Raw genomic sequence first — 17,651 nt, 5'->3', positions numbered from 1 at the left:
ACTGGAAATGACATCCCCCACCTGAAGAAACCAAGACCTATAAATAGAGAGGCAGGACATACCACCCCCGCTTCACCGGAGACTCTCACTGATGATGTTACCTAGTCATGGTGACAAAATGTCCGAAAACAAACCTTCCAGCTCAGCGAGCTAACTTACATACTTACCAACCTGAGCTACAGATCTTTTTAAAAATCTTTAATTCAAAAAGTGTGTGGAAATTAAAGGAGAGTAATCATAAGCAAAATTGGAACTCAGGAATCCAGTCAGTTTGATTTGATTTGAGCATTGGTTTGGTTCAGCAAACCTCTATGTGGGGTGCACTGAGTAGATGAACAAAAAAAACACCATTAGTAGCAGGGCACAGGGTGGTGGACACATTTAGTGGGACACAGTGGACACAATTAATATTGTGAAAGGGTCCCATTTAATCGTGTAAATCAGGCAGACAAATGAGGGAACACTAGGGGCACATGGAGATGTTAAAACCAAATTAATAAAAAGAAGCAACTTTTAAGAAAGAGCTCCAAGTAGTTAGGTATAACAGTAGGTGCAGGTAGGTGGTGTTAAGGAAATATATTTGTATTATGTCCACACAGGTCCACAATACAAATTACCTTCTAGTTTTCCAGTCTTCATGAACTTAGCCTGCAGTTGTTCCTCAGAATCTCATGTTACCTCCTTCACTGTTTTTACTCACCACAGTCCTCTGTTTGTTGGGCAGGAAGACTCGAACAATGGGTTTCTGAGGAGATTTGGGGTTGGCCCTCAAACCGTCGCTCGGGTTCTGTAATAGGCTAGGACAATTCTGAGTGACAGTGAGGTGGGTGCAGGGTTCCATCAGCTCCGTCAGGCTGGGATTACTGTTTGTGAACTCTGTGCCATTCCCCATGGACTCCAACAATTGCTGTTCACGCTGTTGCAGGGCATCCAGCTTGCTCGTGTATTCTTCATAAGCCTGGAAAATAATGCAAGCTACTTAACATGGAGATGTGGTGGGCATTTTTAGCAAATGTTCCCCAATCACAGAAATACTCATGCGTGGAAGGTGCAGCACCATCGAGTCTGCGCCAGGTTTCCAAATGAACAATTTACTTCATTCTATTCACCTACCTTTTCCCTGTAATCCTATTCCTCTTAACAGCTCAGCAAAGCTAAACTGAAATTAATAATTTAAAATAATTTACATCCCTATACATTTCAGTTGATGACATGTAGATTTTTAACAGTTTATAATATACTGGGTATAAAGCATCATGTTGAAGACTTCCAACCAACACATTAAACTGTGCAAATTGTTCGAAACACGCTTAGTGCAACTTAACCACAAAGCTAGTTAACTGAGCTGTGAATCATGTAACAGCAGCTTATTCAGTATATCATGCCTTTGAAAAAGCTGCACAAGGAGTCTAGCCTCCTTGGTCTTCACTATAGCCCTGCATACGTCTCCCCTTCAAGCACTAATCCCACTATCGTTAGAGAGTTATTACTGCATCTGCTTCCACCACACGATCAGGTTTTACATTGCAGATCATAACACTCTGCATATGACAAAAACCTTTTGCCAACTAATGTATGTCTGAGGTCTCTGGTTAATGACTTTCTTGTTCATCAAACCAGTTTCTCCTCATTTATTTAACAGGGAGGAAAGGCGGAATATGTTTGGGGGTTGGGGGTGTGTGAGAGAGACAGATTTCAGGGAAACACATCAGATTTGTAAACTTACCCTATATAGTGTTAGGTCAATTAATCAGAGGGAAATGGGTCTGGGTGAGTTACTCTTTGGAGGGTCAGTGTGGACTGGTTGGGCTGAAGGGCCTGTTTCCACACTGTAGGGAATCTAATCTAATTTAATCTAATCTCCTGAATTATCAAAACCATGAATTACCAAATAACATGCAAAGCATTACAATTGTTCAACATTCAATGCTCAAGAGCGATTAAAGGACAATAAATGCTGCTCTAGTTAGTGAAATTCACACCCCATGTATAAATTTTAAAAGTCTCTATTTGTGCACCACCACCACATCTGGGCGGCACGGTGGCACAGTGGTTAGCATTGCTGCCTCACAGCGCCTGTAGACCCGGGTTCAATTCCCGACTCAGGCGACTGACTGTGTGGAGTTTGCACGTTCTCCCCGTGTCTGCGTGGGTTTCCTCCGGGTGCTCCGGTTTCCTCCCACAGTCCAAAGATGTGCGGGTTAGGTGAATTGGCCATGCTAAATTGCCCGTAGTGTTAGGTAAGGGGTAAATGTAGGGGTATGGGTGGGTTGCGCTTCGGCGGGTCGGTGTGGACTTGTTGGGCCGAAGGGCCTGTTTCCACACTGTAAGTCTAATCTAATCTAATCTCGTACACAGACACATATGACATTCTCTACAGAATTATTTTATATTTTTTAAAAAATGAGGATAACTTTAACTTTAGGTGACAGTGTTAAGCTGACAATAGTGATTATGCTGCCACTCAGACAAGCAACTGGCTTTAGCTCAATCAGTCCCGATCCTGTCCCGATAGAGTTTTTTAAAAAAATATGTCAAGCATCTCAACAGTTAGACACGGTAGAGGGGTGGCTATGGTACTGGACTATCAATCTGAAGGTCACAAGTTCCAATCCTATTTTGTCAGATATGGTCAAATCAAACTGTTCAAAGATGTTATTGCACACCTCTGGAACAGGTGGGATTAGAATCAAAGAGGTATAGAGTTGTACAGCATAGAAATAGTGCCTGCAGTCTAACTCGCCATGCCAACTTAATTAATCTAGTCCCATTTGCCAGCATTTGGCCCATATCCCTCTAAACCCTTCCTATTCATATATCCATCCAGATGCTTTTAAAATGTTGTAATTGTACCCGACTCCTCTACTTCCTTCGACGCTTATTTCATAGACACACCACCCTCTGCATGAAAAAGTTGCCTCTCAAGTCCGTTTAAATCTTTCTCCTCTCACCCTAAGCCTATGCCCTCTAGTTTTGGACTCCCCCATCCCAGGGAAAAGACCTTTCTATTTATCCTATCTATGCCCCTCAGGACTTTATAGACCTCGAGAAGGTCACCACTCAACCTTCAATGCTCCAGGGAAAACAGCCCCAGCCAATTCAATCTCCTCCTATAGCTCAAATCCTCCAACCCTGCAACATGCTTATAAATTTTTTTCTGAACCCTTTCCAGTTTAATAACATTTTTCCTATAGCAGGGAGAGCAATATTCCAAAAGTGGCCTAACCAATGTCCTGTACAGCTGTAACATGACCTCCCAACTCCTGTACGCAATGAAGACAAGTGTACCAAATGTCGTCTTCATTACTTGAACCCAGATCTTCTGTCTTTTACTCTTGGTATCCTCACTGCGTGTTCCACTCACTCCTCTGTTCACATTTGTCAATCATAGTAAAACCCATCGTTTTCCAGCCCCAGTCAGTTCTGAAGAGAAGTCACTGGGATTTGATAGATGCTGCCAGACCTGCTTGAGTTCCTCCAGCTACAAGTGCAGCCGAACGCCTTATTATTTAACCCATTTAAGCACTGGTATCAGATTCAAGGGAATCAGTTCTATATTCATTTTAAGGTCACTATAGATATTTTTTAAATCAAACAATTCAAGCTGTGTGATTTAACACCTTTGGAACAGGAGGCACTTGGACTGCTGGCTCAGAGATCAGAACATAACAATATGGATGCGATTCCATTAGAGGGGTTATAGAGAAGATTCACCAGGATGCTGTCTGGGATGGAGCATTTCAGCTCTGAAAAGAAGCTGGATAGCTTGGGCTGCTTTCAACGGAGTGGGGAAGGTTGCGAGGTTGGGGGGATCCAGATTGAGGTGTCTAAGATTATGAGAGGCATGGACAGGATGCACAGCAAGCAGCTTTTCCCCTTGGTGGAAGGGTTAATAACAAGGAGGCACAACTTTAGAAGTGGGAGACAGGAGGTTCAGACGAAAACCTTTCTCACAGTGTGGTGAGCATTTCCTCGGGGAGGGCAGTTGAGTCAGGAAACCTGATAACCTTTAAAGAAATACTTGGATGGGCACTTGGAGTGACATAACATTCAAGGCAATAGGATTAGTGCCAGAAAGTGGATCTGGTGTAGAGAGCAATATATTTTTTACGGTACAGACTTGAAACAAAAAGAGCCTCTTCTGCACTGTATGATTTTATGACATTATCACAGTGCCACAAAGAGCTCCTCAGGGTTGATATAACATCCCGAGATGGGTCATTCAAAGCTGAATCCAGTAGTCTGAACGTACAATGGACATACAAATTCCAATCCTTTGTATTTTATATTCTTTGAGGTTGAGGAGGATATCGGACTGGTGAGCAGCCATGCATAGATTTCAATATCAACTTTTAACTCATTGTGGTTCGATGCTATGAAATAAATCCTTTATCTTAACAGGAGTATATCAGTGCTTCTGCCCCATTGGTGCATCCTCACAGCCCTGTTTTCTTAGCCCAATCAACATAAGCCCCTATTCCTTTCTCTCTCATGCAACTATCTAGCTTCCCTTTAAATGCCTCAACCACTGCCTACGGTTGTGAGATCCACATTGCAACAACTCTTTGAAGAAATGTTTCCCACTAAACTCTCTATTAGAATTGTGGAATTATACAGAGAAGAGGTCCTTTAGTCTGTACTACTGAACATACACTAATCCCACTTTCCCACACTAGGCCCACGGCCTTGAATGTTATGTTACTTCAAGTGCTCGTCCAAGTAGGTTTCTCGCCTCAAATACTACCACAGTCGGTGTGTTTCACAGCCTCTGGGTGAAAGACGTTTCCCTCAAAACTTCTGCCTTTTATTTTACAATTATGCCCCTTGTTATTGACACTTCAACTAATGGAAACATTAATATCTTCTTTTTTTATGACCCCTAATTTTGGTCTCCACAAAAATGGAAACATTTCTTTCACATCTAACTAAATCCCCAAATACAATAGCTGTAGAACCTTTTCTCTTTTGGAGAAAAGAGCCTCAGGTGTAGCCTCAAGATGCAACCTCTCAGTTCAGATATAATTCTCATAAATGCTTCTTGCACCTTGCCAGAGGATTTCAGTTCAGAAGTAAAGATGTCTGACTATAGTTACACACTGGCCAGACCTAGAGTATTACATACAATTTTTACCTACTTAGAGAAGGATATACTGGGATAAAGGGCAGCACGTGACTCAGTAGTTAGCACTGCTGCCTCACAGGACCCAGGTTCGATTCCAGCCTCAGGTGATTGTTTGTGTGGAGTTTGTACATTCTCTCTCTGTCTGTGCGGGTGCTCTGGTTTCCTCCCACAGTCCATGGATGCGCATGCTAAATTGCCCATAGTGTTCAGGGATGTGCAGGCTGTATAGATTAGCCATGGGAAATGCAGGGTTGCAGTAAGTCTGGGTGGGATGCTCTTTGGTGGGTCAGAATGAACACAATAGGCAGAATGGCCTGGTTCCATGCTGTAGGGATTGTATGATTTAAATGACTGACTATTTGTATTGAAGAGAGTGCAATGGAGGATCAATACAATGACACCAAAGATAGCAGACTGGTTCGACTGGGTCTGCATTCATTAGGGTTGAGAAGAATGAGATCCAACTAAAATGTTCAAAATGCCATCCGAGTTGGAGAGACAACATACAGGGAGAACAATTTTCCCCGATTCGGGAAGCAAGAAACAAAGGACACAGTATCAGGAAATTACCATATTACCAAAAGGATGTGGATGCTTTGGAGAGGGTGCAAAGGAGGTTCACCAGGATGTTGCCCGGTATGGAGGGTGCTAGCTATGAAGAGAGGTTGAGTAGATGAGGATTATTTTCCTTAGAAAGAGGGAGGTTGAGGTGGACCTGATTGAGGCCTACAAAATCATGGGAGGTATAGACAGGGGTGGATAGCAAGAAACTTTTCCCCCCCAGAGTGGAGGACTCAATTACTAGGGGTCATGAGTTCATACTGAGAAGGGAAAAGTTTAGGGGAGATATAGGGGGGAAAAGTTCTTCACGAAGAGGGTGGTGGGTGCCTGGAATGTGTTGTGTTGTCAGCGGAGGTGGCAGCGGTGGGAATGATGTTTAAGATGTATCTAGACAGATCCATGAATGGGCAGAGGGATACAGACCTTTAGAAAATAGGCAACAGGTTTAGATAGAGGATCTGGATCAGCACAGGCTTGGCAGGCTGAAGGGCCTATTCCTGTTCCTGCGCTGTAATGTTCTTTGTTCTTTGAAATATGGGGCAGACTATTTAGGACTAAGGAAGAAGAAAAGTCTTTTCACTCAAAGGGTGGAATTCTCTACCACAGAAGGCTATGAAATCACTGAATGCACACAAGAAAGATACATTTTAGATGCTAAAGCATCAAGGGATATGGGGAGAAAAGGGAAACAGAGAATCAACCATGATCATGTTGAATGGCGGAAAAGGCTCAAAGGGCTGAATGACCTGCTCCTGCTCCAAGTTCCTATGTTCCTCCATTGCCTCTATAGCCAGCTGATAATATGAAGACTGGAACTACACACAGTGATCTTTATATGTTTAACAAACCTTCCTTGCAATGCCTCTGAAAATTAAGCTCAATAGAAGAAAAAAAAAGTCTTATTAACCAGCATTGCTACGTTGAGTGAGTTAAGCTGCAAAAGAGCAACAATGAAAATTTGGTGCTCTTTTCGTCTCTGACAGTGTGGGGATTAGTACAACAAAGGCTGAAAAGCAGACAGGGAACACAGGGGACTAACACCTTTAACATCTCAGCATCTTATCTGCGTTGACATCAACTGTTACAGTTACCCTGAGAAAGTAACTGTTAAAAAACATTTTGTGATTTATATATGAAAGAAGTGAAACTAACAAGGTCATTCTAACAGATGAGAGACTTAACAAACAACTAAGGTATATTTTTCAATGTATAATTTCAGTTACATCACACTGCAAACGTTTGCTATAAATTGTGCGTCTTACAATTGTGTCCTCCACAATCACCTGATGAAGGAGCGTCGCTCCGAAAGCTAATGTGCTTCCAATTAAACCTGTTAGACTATAACCTGGTGTGTGATTTTTAACTTTCATCCTACACAGAGTACTTGGAATCAACATGCACGCAGACACACAGCTACAGAAATCTGGCAACGAACGGCCCACATAAGAGGCTAAACTTCCCTCTCATAACAAAGAAACAACCTAATGCAACTATATTTCTATTGGTCACAGCAAAGTCAGGTCAATCGTATTTATCAGTGGTGAGAATGTGAATCTCAACACACCAGAGTGCTCAAAGCATCCCAATAAACAGTGAGAATTGAGAACCCATGCAGCCAAGATACAATAGGTGAACCAAAGTCATCACTCTAGTCCTGCAATTGGAAAGAAAACTGAACCACAGGCAGCACTTTCCTCCTCGGTAGTTTATTAAAAAAAATTGTATTTCTCTCAGATTGTTAGTGGCCAAAAGTCCATTGACAGCACGAGATGTCTAGCACATGGAGACCAGTATTCCTACACAATGCCCAACAATATGCCTCTGTACAGCAGTGCCCTGGAGCAAAGAGGGGGCAGCAAACAAGAAATGAGGGAACCGGGTTGGGAATGACAGTCAAAAGACATGGGTGGGTCTGGATGGAGATTATACAAAGGTGGGAATTAGCCATCAACAAAACAGCTCTGTTAGAAAGAATGTCAGGTGGAAGGAATGTAATACTTGGGTAAGTGAATTCAGACAGCAAAGCAAATAGCAATCCAGTGTGTGAAGAACACAGTGCTGGGATTGGCACTTCAGTTAGAGGGAGAAATCTGTTCAGTGAGGCATGTGCAAGTGTTTCAAAAGAGCATCAGAATATTTCATCCATTCACGAAATACAGGAGCTCAAAGTCAAAGGGAATATTCACAGTCAAAAGGTGTGGTGATGGAAAAGCACAGCCAGTCAGCCAGCATCGGAGAAGCAGGAGAATCAACGTTTCGGGCATAAGCTCTTCATCAGGAATGTTCACAGGCCAGACTCCCAGACTGTCCGGGGAAGCCTGGGGAACTCCCGGCCTACCTTCCCGGGACGCCTGGGGAACCCCGGCTCGGGACGCCTGGGGTCCTCGCAGCCCTGAAACCTAGTTTAGGCTTTTCTATTGTATGAGCCAAGCAAGGAAAGGAAACAAGCCATGTGAATTCAGCTCAGTCTACATGCATAGCCACTTAACTGAAATTAGAAATTTGACTGTTATCAAACCCTGTGCAAATGTTAGACATGTGTTGCTGGTTAAAGCACAGCAGGTCAGGCAGCATCCAAGGAATAGGAAATTCGACGTTTCGGGCATAAGCCCTTCATCAGGAAGGGCTTATGCCCGAAACGTCGAATTTCCTATTCCTTGGATGCTGCCTGACCTGCTGTGCTTTAACCAGCAACACATGTTCAACTGTGATCTCCAGCATCTGCAGACCTCATTTTTTACCTGTGCAAATGTTAGCATGTTTATGAATGAAACAAGTAAAAAGGATGTGGAGTTGAAGAAAATATATCTTCACCTCCTAAAATGCTCAACTTAGAATTCAATCATTAAAAAAAAAATCTATCCATCTCTCAAAGGCAATCAAAGAACATCCTCCACATGATTCATTTAATTGTTCTTGGGATGTTGGCATCCATGACTCAACTGGCATTTATTGCCTGATCTATTTACACTCAGCAAGGGGATGGTGCCTGGTGAGCCAGCTGCCTGAATACCTGCAGTTTGGCTGATGCAGAGGGACCCAGCGACAGAGAAGGGAAAGTCGACTTATTTCCAAATCAAGAATGAAGTGCGGCTCGGAGACCTAGGCATGCAGGTGTTAGGTGCTCAGAGGTGCAGCTAGTGACGTTCACACCTGTATGCTGCCCTTGTCCTTCCAGATAATAGAAGAAGTCACAGGTTTGAAAGGTGCTGTCTATGTGTTCTTGGTGGCTGCATTGCATTTTGAGAACAATGCCCATTGTGTGTCAAGGTGCAGGAAGTTTAAGCCGTAGATGGTTGCTGTTCAAGCTGGTTGCTTTGTGCAGGGTCAAGTGGTGTTGGACCCAGGCACATATTCAGACAATTTGTGAATATGCCATCACATCGCTGACTTGGAAAATACAGATGAAAATGCCCCAGGAAGTGAATTGTCCACTGTATCATTTCCAGTATTTGGCTTACTCCTATAGCCCAAATATTTCTGTGGTAGACCCCATTCAGGTCTTTGTTAACGGTAATCACCGAGGCGATGTTAGTGGGAGATTCTGAAGAAGATGTATCACTGAATATCAAGAGAAGGTAGCTAGAATCTCTCTTGCTGGAGTTGTAATTTTCAGGATCTTATGTGTACAAACTCTTAGCTCAAGCTGGAAGATTGTTTGGATATAGACAAGGACTGCTTCAGTATCGGAGGAGTAGCAAATGGTACTGAACATTGTGCAGTCATCAGGGAACATCCCTACTTCTGATCTTAGAACGTACAGCGTAGTGATTGTAACGAGGTCAGTCAGTGAATCTCATGGAATAGGAGATCCCTGATTGAAGCAGGTTAACAGCCTCAATCAGGGAGCCCTGGCTGGCAGATATAAACAGGATTGTCACACCTGCACACACACAACATGGGTGCTGGGAAAAAATAACAAGGAAAAAATAAGCACTACCATAGTTAGGCGGTGGTGTGGGGGTTTTAAAAAAAAGAGAAAAGAAAACAAAAAAGACAGGAGTGTCAGAAAAAAAAGAACAGAAGTAAAAAAAAACAAAACAGGAGTAAGAAAAAAAAACAAAAAACAGGATTGTCAGAAATCTTGTTCACTCGGAGACTTGGCTCTGAGGGAGCTGGACCAGTACAAATAAAGGGTAACTTGGTGATGGGGTACATGCCTCTGTGGAGTTATTTCAGTGGTGTCGAAGGTTCGATTAAGGATGTAACCATGCACCAATTAGCTGAAACCCAACTGGATTTCAAACAGGCACTACAACTGGCTTTGTATTTGGAAAATCCAGTAGGTGGAGCACATGGATCACAGGTATTCTAACAGAAGTGGACACCCTCACCAGTTCTACTGAGCTTGGAGATCACTACTTGAGTAAAGACAATTATATAGCCTCATCCAGGACAGAGAGATCCTAGGTCAGCCCACAGCAAAACCCCAAAACAAACCAAGCCTCGGCCAAATGGTTATAAGTTTCTTCAGCATCTGGGCCAGCAAGTCATTGTAGTTGCTGCTGGTATGCAGACCTGAGACAATAAGAATCCCACTGCACCTAAACAGAGTAAGAGAATTCATAGATCGGTATTCAGACAGTGCACACCCTGGAAAGTCCATCTGCATGCAGCTTGGAACAGTTAAGTTACTTCACAACATCCAAACCAGAACCAATCAAATAAATATCTGATTAAATGGTCATCCAGTTCAAATGGAGCTTGATACAGGCGCAGCTATATCAGCGATCGTAGAACCAGTCTTTAACAAAATTCCCTCTGGACTCCAACCCTGATGTCTGTGCAAGACCTCAGACAGACTGCGAGCCTGTACCAGGAACCCCTATAGATTAAGAGTACAACTTCTGTTCCAGTCTCGTATGAGAAGCAGCTCATTCAATTATCGAGGATTGAGGCAAAAGGTTCAGGCCCAAGCTGAATAGGTCAAAATTGGTTGAGAAAAATTTACCTTAAATGGCTAAACATTTTTTAATTAGAAAATGGCTGTCTGAATGAAGTTAGGGGGTGGTTTCCTTCATAAAGCTGAACATGAGACATACGTACTTGTAACTGTAATTGAGGTTAGGTAAGGATTTCCAAACATCTGCTACAATTAATATCCATAAGGGTTTGCACCAATATACAAAACTGCCATTTGGGGTATCATCAGCCCATGCAATTTTTCAGGAGACAGTGGAGAAGGTGTTACAAGGTCTACCTCAGATCACCATTTATCTAGATGACATGCTAATAACATGAAATACCAATAAGGAACACCTAGATAATTTGGGTATAGTCCTTAGACATTTCTCCCAAGCAGGTGTATGCCTTAGAAGGGAAAAATGTGTGTTCCAGGCACACCAAATGACCTATTTGTGCAACCGAGTCAACAAGGTCAGGTTACACCCATTGAAATATAAAGTGAGGGTGATCAAAAGGTGCCCCAACTCCCATATCTGTACCAGAGCTTAGGTCGTTCCCGTGGGCTGGTGAATTATTACAGAAAGGTCATACATAACCTGGCCTCCATCCTGGCACCTTTGCATCAACTCTTAAAAAAGGTTCACCCTTGGAAATGGTCATGCAGCCAGGCCATAACCATCAGGCAAATGAAGAAACAGCTGTTCCTAAGCAAGATGGGTGGCACGGTAGCACAGCTGCCTCACAGCACCAGAGACCCAGATTCAATTCCTGCCTATTTGTGTGGAGTTTGCACATTCTCCCAGTGTCTGCATGGGTTTCCTCTGGGTGCTCCAGTTTCCTCCCACAATCCAAAAAATATGTGCAGGTTAAGTGAATTGGCCACGTTAAATTGCCCATAGTGTTAGGTGAAGAGGTAAATGTAGGGGAACTGGGTGGGTTGCTCTTTGGAGGGTTGGTGTGGACTTGTTGGGCCAAAGGGCCTGCTTCCACACTAAGTAATCTAATCTAATCTCAAGATCTGGTACTGACATGCAATGCCTCCCTGTATGGCATCAGGGTAGTATTGGCTGGGTAGGTGGCCCAATGGAGAGGAAGGTCTCAATACATATCTATCCAAGACTTTGATTAATGCAAGGCAGAAATACGCCCAGATAGAGAAAGAAGGTTTGATGGTCATATTTGGAGACAGGAGTTCCACCAATACCTTTACAGACGTAAATTTGTAATAAAAACGGACCACAAACCCCTACTAGGTTTACTTAAAGAGGACAAGGCAGTGCCACCCATTGTTTCAGGCTGAAATCAGTTATGGGCTCTAATGCCAAGTACATATAATTCACAGCTGGAACATCAACCAGGAGGGCATGTAGCAAATATGGATGCATTGATCCACTGGCAGATACACCACCGGTGGATGAGTCTGAAGGGGATTAACTTGTCTGGACACCCTTCCAGTCACAGCTGACAATATCAAGTTTTGGATGCAGAAAGATCCAGTGCTGGCAAAACTGAAGCAGCTGGTGGTGATGGGAGGAACCAAAGGGCCATCACAACCAGAAATGAAACCTTTCAGGACCTAGAGGGAACAGATCACAACGAGGATGGCATATTATAACAGGGAAGGGCTTATGCTCGAAACGTCGAATTCCCTATTCCTGAGATGCTGCCTGGCCTGCTGTGCTTTGACCAGCAACACATTTTCAGCTGTGATCTCCAGCATCTGCAGACCTCATTTTTTACTCGAATATTATAACAGGGAGCAAGAATGATGATCCTGAGCAAAGGTCACCACCAGATACTGGCTCAACTCTATCAGGGTCACCCAGGGGTTTCCAAAAAGAAGAAATTGGCGAGAAGTCATGCCTTGTGGCCAGAAGTGGATGCAGACATAGCTACATTGGTGGGGCAGTGCCTAGAGTGCCAACAAGTACACAAATCACCACCAGCAGCTCCTCACATTTGTGGGAATGGCTGGGTAAATCCTGGACTTAGTTCCACATTGACTATGCAGGTCCTTTTAATGGGCTCAATGTTCTCAGTCATTGTGGATGCCCACTCAAAATTCAATAGAGTTCATTCATCAAATATGGGCATGAAGATAGCAAAGCTGTGAACATCTTTTACAATACACAGACTGCAGGAAGTGTTGGTCACAGATAATAGACCATTGTTTACTAGCAGGAAATTTGAGTATTTCCTGAAGTCCTGAATGCGTATGACAAACAAGAACAATTCCATATCATCCAGTATCCAATGGTCTGCAGAAAGAGCAATTGAAACTTTGATTATAGGACCACCCCACATGAAACTGCAGGGATAGCTCCAGCCGAGTTATTCATGGGATGAAAGTGTGTGTGTCCCCGTGTGTGTGTGTGTGTGTCCGTGTGTCCGTGCGTGTGTGTGTGTGTGTCCGTGCGTGTGTGTCCGTGCGTGTGTGTACACACAGTTCAGGGAGGTGCAACAGTCCTGAATAGGCACATGGACCATATAGGAGCGCAAACTCACAATGAGTGTGGGATCAAAATGTGCCCAGTTCCTCAACTAATTGTTGAAACTATCTTGGAATTGGAGATGGACATGGTAGATGTTGCCACTTTGATGCCTTTGCCGCCTGAAGAAGAAAATGAATTTATTCCCAGACCCTCTGGGCGCAAGAGGTGAGCTGTGTGTTACACGCCATCCACATCAGAGGCAGAGTTGGAGGGACCTGACCGGGTGCTAAAATTACCCAGGAGAAGCAACAAAAAAAAAATAAAATCCACCTATATCCTCTGATTCAGAGGGGGAGGGATGTAGTGACTGTAACAACATCAAAGTGACCTCAGAATATGAGTTCCCTGATTGGACCAGGTTAACAACCCCACTCAGGGAGCCCTGGCTGACAGATCAAAGGTTGTGTTCACTCAGAGTTGCCTGAGGGAGGCAGTGTCAAGGACTTTCCACGTGTAAATAAAGGGTGACTTGCTGATAGGATACTGGCCGCTGTGCAGTTATTGCAGACAGAAGGTCATTGATGAGATGGCTGCAAAACGCATGAGCCCAGGACTCCAACTTGACGACTTCAACAACAATTTAAAATTTACATAGCACTAAGATACAAAAATATCAATGGTCAGATGGTCAGAAGTCTTTTCTAAAAGATAAGCTTTTAAGACTTGTTTTAAAATAGTAAAGCTAGGTAGAGAGGGGCAGAGAGATGTCAGGAGGGAATTCTCAAACACGGGGCCTGGGCAACTGAAGTTACAATCGCCAATGGTAGAGAAAGGGTGATTGGAAAAGTACAAGAAGCCAGAACAGATGAGCACAGTTACCTTGGAGGAGAGTGGATGGAAATTAGAATTAATGACGGGTGAGGCCATGCAGGATGTGAAAATAAGGATAGTTTAAAATCAAGATGCTTCTTGACCAGGATTCAATATAGGTCAGTTATCACAAAGTGATGGAGGAAGGGAACTTGTTGGGAGTTAAGGAGCAGCAGAGTTTAGGACGGTCTTTAGCAGGGCAGAATTAGGAAGCATGAATTTTAAAAAGGATTTACTGATGGGATGTCGACGTCACTGATTAAGTCACCATTTATTGCCCATCCTGAATTGCCCAGGGGACGTTTTGAAGTCAACCACATTGCTGTGGATCTGGATACACCGTTTAGATTGGATTCGATTGCCTAGAGTGTGGAAACAAGCCCTTCAGCCCAACTAGTCCATACCGACCCTCCGAAGAGTAACCCACCCAGACCCATTTCCCTCTGACTAATGCACCTAGCATTGTGGGCAATTTAGCATGGCCAATTCATCTAACCTGCACATCTTTAGACTGTGGGAGGAAACCGGAGCCCCCAAAGGAAACCCACGCAGACACGGGGAGAACGTGCAAACTCCACACAGATATTCGCCCGAGGCTGGAATCAAACCTGGGACCCTGGTGCTGTGAAGCAGCAGTGCTAACCACTGAGCCACCATGCCGCCCCCAAGTATGGATAGGAGATTTCATCCTTAAAAGGGCATCAGTGAATCAGATGGGTGCTTATAACACTCAACAATGGTTATAGGATTACCATTAGACCAGATTTTTAACAAATTCATATTACACCATCTGCCACATTGGGATTTGAACCCAGGTCCCCAGAAATATTAGTCTGGATCATCAGTTGAGTGACATTACCACTATACCACCATAAAGGTGTTTATAAAATTGAATATGAAAGCAGTAAAGGCATGGATGAAGCTATCAGCAGTATTCAGGATGAGATGGGAGGAGCTGAAAATGTGTTGCTGGAAAAGCGCAGCAGGTCAGGCAGCATCCAAGGAACAGGAAATTCAACATTTCTGGCATAAGCCCTTCCTATCTTCTTGAGATGGGAGAACGTCATACACAAGAAGCGAGCAACATTGTGAAGGTGGAAATAGATGGTGCAAATGTCGTCAACAGCTCGACTTGGAATCAAATGTGACACTGGTATTGCACACAGACTGACAATCTCAACCTGTTGCTAGACAGAGGATGAAATGGAGTTGCTAAGGAATGGAGTTTGGAGCAAAACCCGTAAACAATGGCTGCAGTTTTTCCAAAATAACTCCAACAATGTCCTGAGTTGACATAATTGGCCTCCAATAATCACAACCACTTTCCTGTGTAACATAGGACCCCAGTCACTGGAGATACCCAGTTACTTCAAACTGACTAGGGAATCATCTCTTCAATTCAGCTGCCTTGTCCATGTTTGGGCCAAAGCTATAATGGAATTTAGATGGAACGTCAATGAGTAATTTAATGGTGAGTGACTGGCAGTGTATAGAACTGTCAACACCACCTTCCATCACTTTTCTGATGACTGAGTGTAGGAGGCAATGTTATGAGGAATAGCTTCATGCATTCAAGATGGCTTTATAGATAAGCAAGCATTCAGATCAAAGTGCCAAAGGTAGCAAATAGGGGACAGGCTTTGCTAATAACTGGATGGCAAGGGAGCATTTGGGGGAAAAGAGAAAACATAACATGGTTTTACAATGAGTTTAAGAAGGATTTTGTCAGTCTGTAAAAGGAAACAACTAAACAAAAATAGTGAAATGGCTCAGATTGAAGCTAGATTCAAAGATACGCCAGCCAATGATAAATATTTAAAGAACTAATTCACATTTGGCTGTGACTACATAGAGTCACAGTTAATATGGTACAGCAAGTAACACTAATCATTGCAATTTATAATGTCAGTGTATAAAGCTGACAATGTCAACACTGACCATCCAACTTTGTCCCCTCAAGCTTCACCTGTCTACCAAGTGGAAAGAGAATCGCGCAGAATTCTTTTGTATCTTCCAGAAAAAGATCAGTTACCAACTAATGACAGCCAATGCCACAGGGTATTTAGTAATTATCTGCACTCACCTCCAGATAGATAGAGGGTGGATTATGGTCTCCCCCGAACTTGTCCAGCAGGGCTTCAATATGCTCCTGAGTTAACTTGATCATCTGCTTGATGTTCCAGACCTGGTTAAATAGACAACATGAAGCATTTTACTACAAACCAAGAAAGGTTTCAAAACAGCGAGAAAACAGGAGGAGAAAAGTGCACCCTTGCAGGAGACAGTTCCATGGGTCTTGCTGCATAGCCATCATTTGGGGATGCAAAGTTCTGTCTGCAACCATTTCCTTTCTACTTGCGCAAGAATGCCAATCCTATGAATCAATGTCACCACTCACAGTAACACTCAGATTGTGAAACGTACACTTGATACTCTGTGCCTGCAATGTCTTTCGGCCCTCCTCAAGCCCCGAATTCACAGAATTCTGGTTTCTTGCAGAGCCCAATTTTAATTGCACTTTCAACAACCAAGACGCCACATTCCGAAAAATCCTCCCCAGACCCTCCGCATTTCTCCACCGATGCCCCCACTGAACTGTGCATTTTGAGCAGCATGAAGAGTACTGCGCTGGTCTGCTTCTGGATCAAAGACCATACAGGCCCATTCATGGGAAAACAATGGAAGGAACTGCACGTTAAAAAAAATACAGCCATAAACAGTAAACTTTAAGAGGAGTTTTCCTCAAGACACTACTCTTTGAACAGGGAGCATCACTATCTACTTCTTTTTCTTCCTTTACGATGTTCCTTTGGACTCTTGCCCTCGCATCTCCTTCTATGGCCTGGTATCAATTATTAGCTGTTTAGGGTGTTTTACTATGTTAGTGGCTCCATATGAATGCAATGTAACTTAGTATGTGAAAACCTGTTTTCTTGGAACAATTTGTTTGCATTCAATTGCATCTGCAAAAAAAAAACACCAATTGGACTTTGTGGCATTTAAAAAACTTTATATTAAACATCACCTTGAGCCTGTTCCTTGGATGCTGCCTAACCTGCTGTGCTTTAACCAGCAACACATTTTCAGCTCTGATCTCCAGCATCTGCAGACCTCACTTTTTACTTGAGCCTAAGTATCACAGATGTACAAATTTTAAACCTCAAAAGCATTTCCCGGCGGAATATCTTTGGGCATGCCTCCAGCAGAGCAAGGAGAATACACAAGACTTGTCTTGACTTAAAAGCAATATATGTCACGTTACCAACTTCACTGCTACAAGGCCAGTTTAGAATTAACCTGGGTAAATGGCATTAGATTCAGATCAGCTGTAATCTAAAATCAAGGATGGAGCTGATTCCAGGGGTTAAACAGAATCTATTCCTGTTCTTTCAGACCCATTTAAAACACATACCTGCTCTCGATACATGTCAAGCACACATCTCCCTTTATAAGCTTATTTTAAAGTGCACTCTTCATATAGAAATTTATTTGCCACTACTTTTGTAATCACTTGTCCCCATTTTCCACCTAAAAGTGCTGAGGTATGGAAAGCTGTAAACCTCTCGTACCTATCCATGGAACGGCCCTTCAACTGTGAGCTCAGTGTGGTCAATCACATTTCAATTCAAGTCGAGCTCAATACTACACTTAGCCAACGTCCTCTCACACGGTGAGTGGTTAGCACTGCTGCCTCACAGCACCACAGACCCAGGTTCAATTCTCGACTCAGGCGACTGACTGTGCAAACTCCACACATTCTC

The 17,651-nt window shown here is 43.3% G+C and overlaps 1 protein-coding gene across 3 annotated transcripts in view; it reads right to left on the bottom strand.

Moving 5' to 3' along the window:
- Positions 1–17,651, bottom strand: part of braf (B-Raf proto-oncogene, serine/threonine kinase) — a 115,083-nt gene that overhangs the window by 79,882 nt on the left and 17,550 nt on the right. For all 3 annotated transcript variants that reach the window (XM_060840018.1, XM_060840019.1, XM_060840020.1), the window contains exons 2-3: positions 15,974–16,075; positions 701–958 (exon numbers count right to left, since the gene is read on the bottom strand). In XM_060840018.1, the coding sequence (XP_060696001.1) occupies positions 701–958; positions 15,974–16,075 (360 nt within the window). The remainder of the gene's footprint in view (positions 1–700; positions 959–15,973; positions 16,076–17,651) is intronic.

Source organism: Hemiscyllium ocellatum, chromosome 19, assembly GCF_020745735.1.
Source record: "Hemiscyllium ocellatum isolate sHemOce1 chromosome 19, sHemOce1.pat.X.cur, whole genome shotgun sequence".
Lineage (NCBI taxonomy): Eukaryota > Metazoa > Chordata > Chondrichthyes > Orectolobiformes > Hemiscylliidae > Hemiscyllium > Hemiscyllium ocellatum.
The sequence above is the reverse complement of the archived record's forward strand: the minus strand, read 5'-3'. Positions and strand labels throughout refer to the sequence as shown.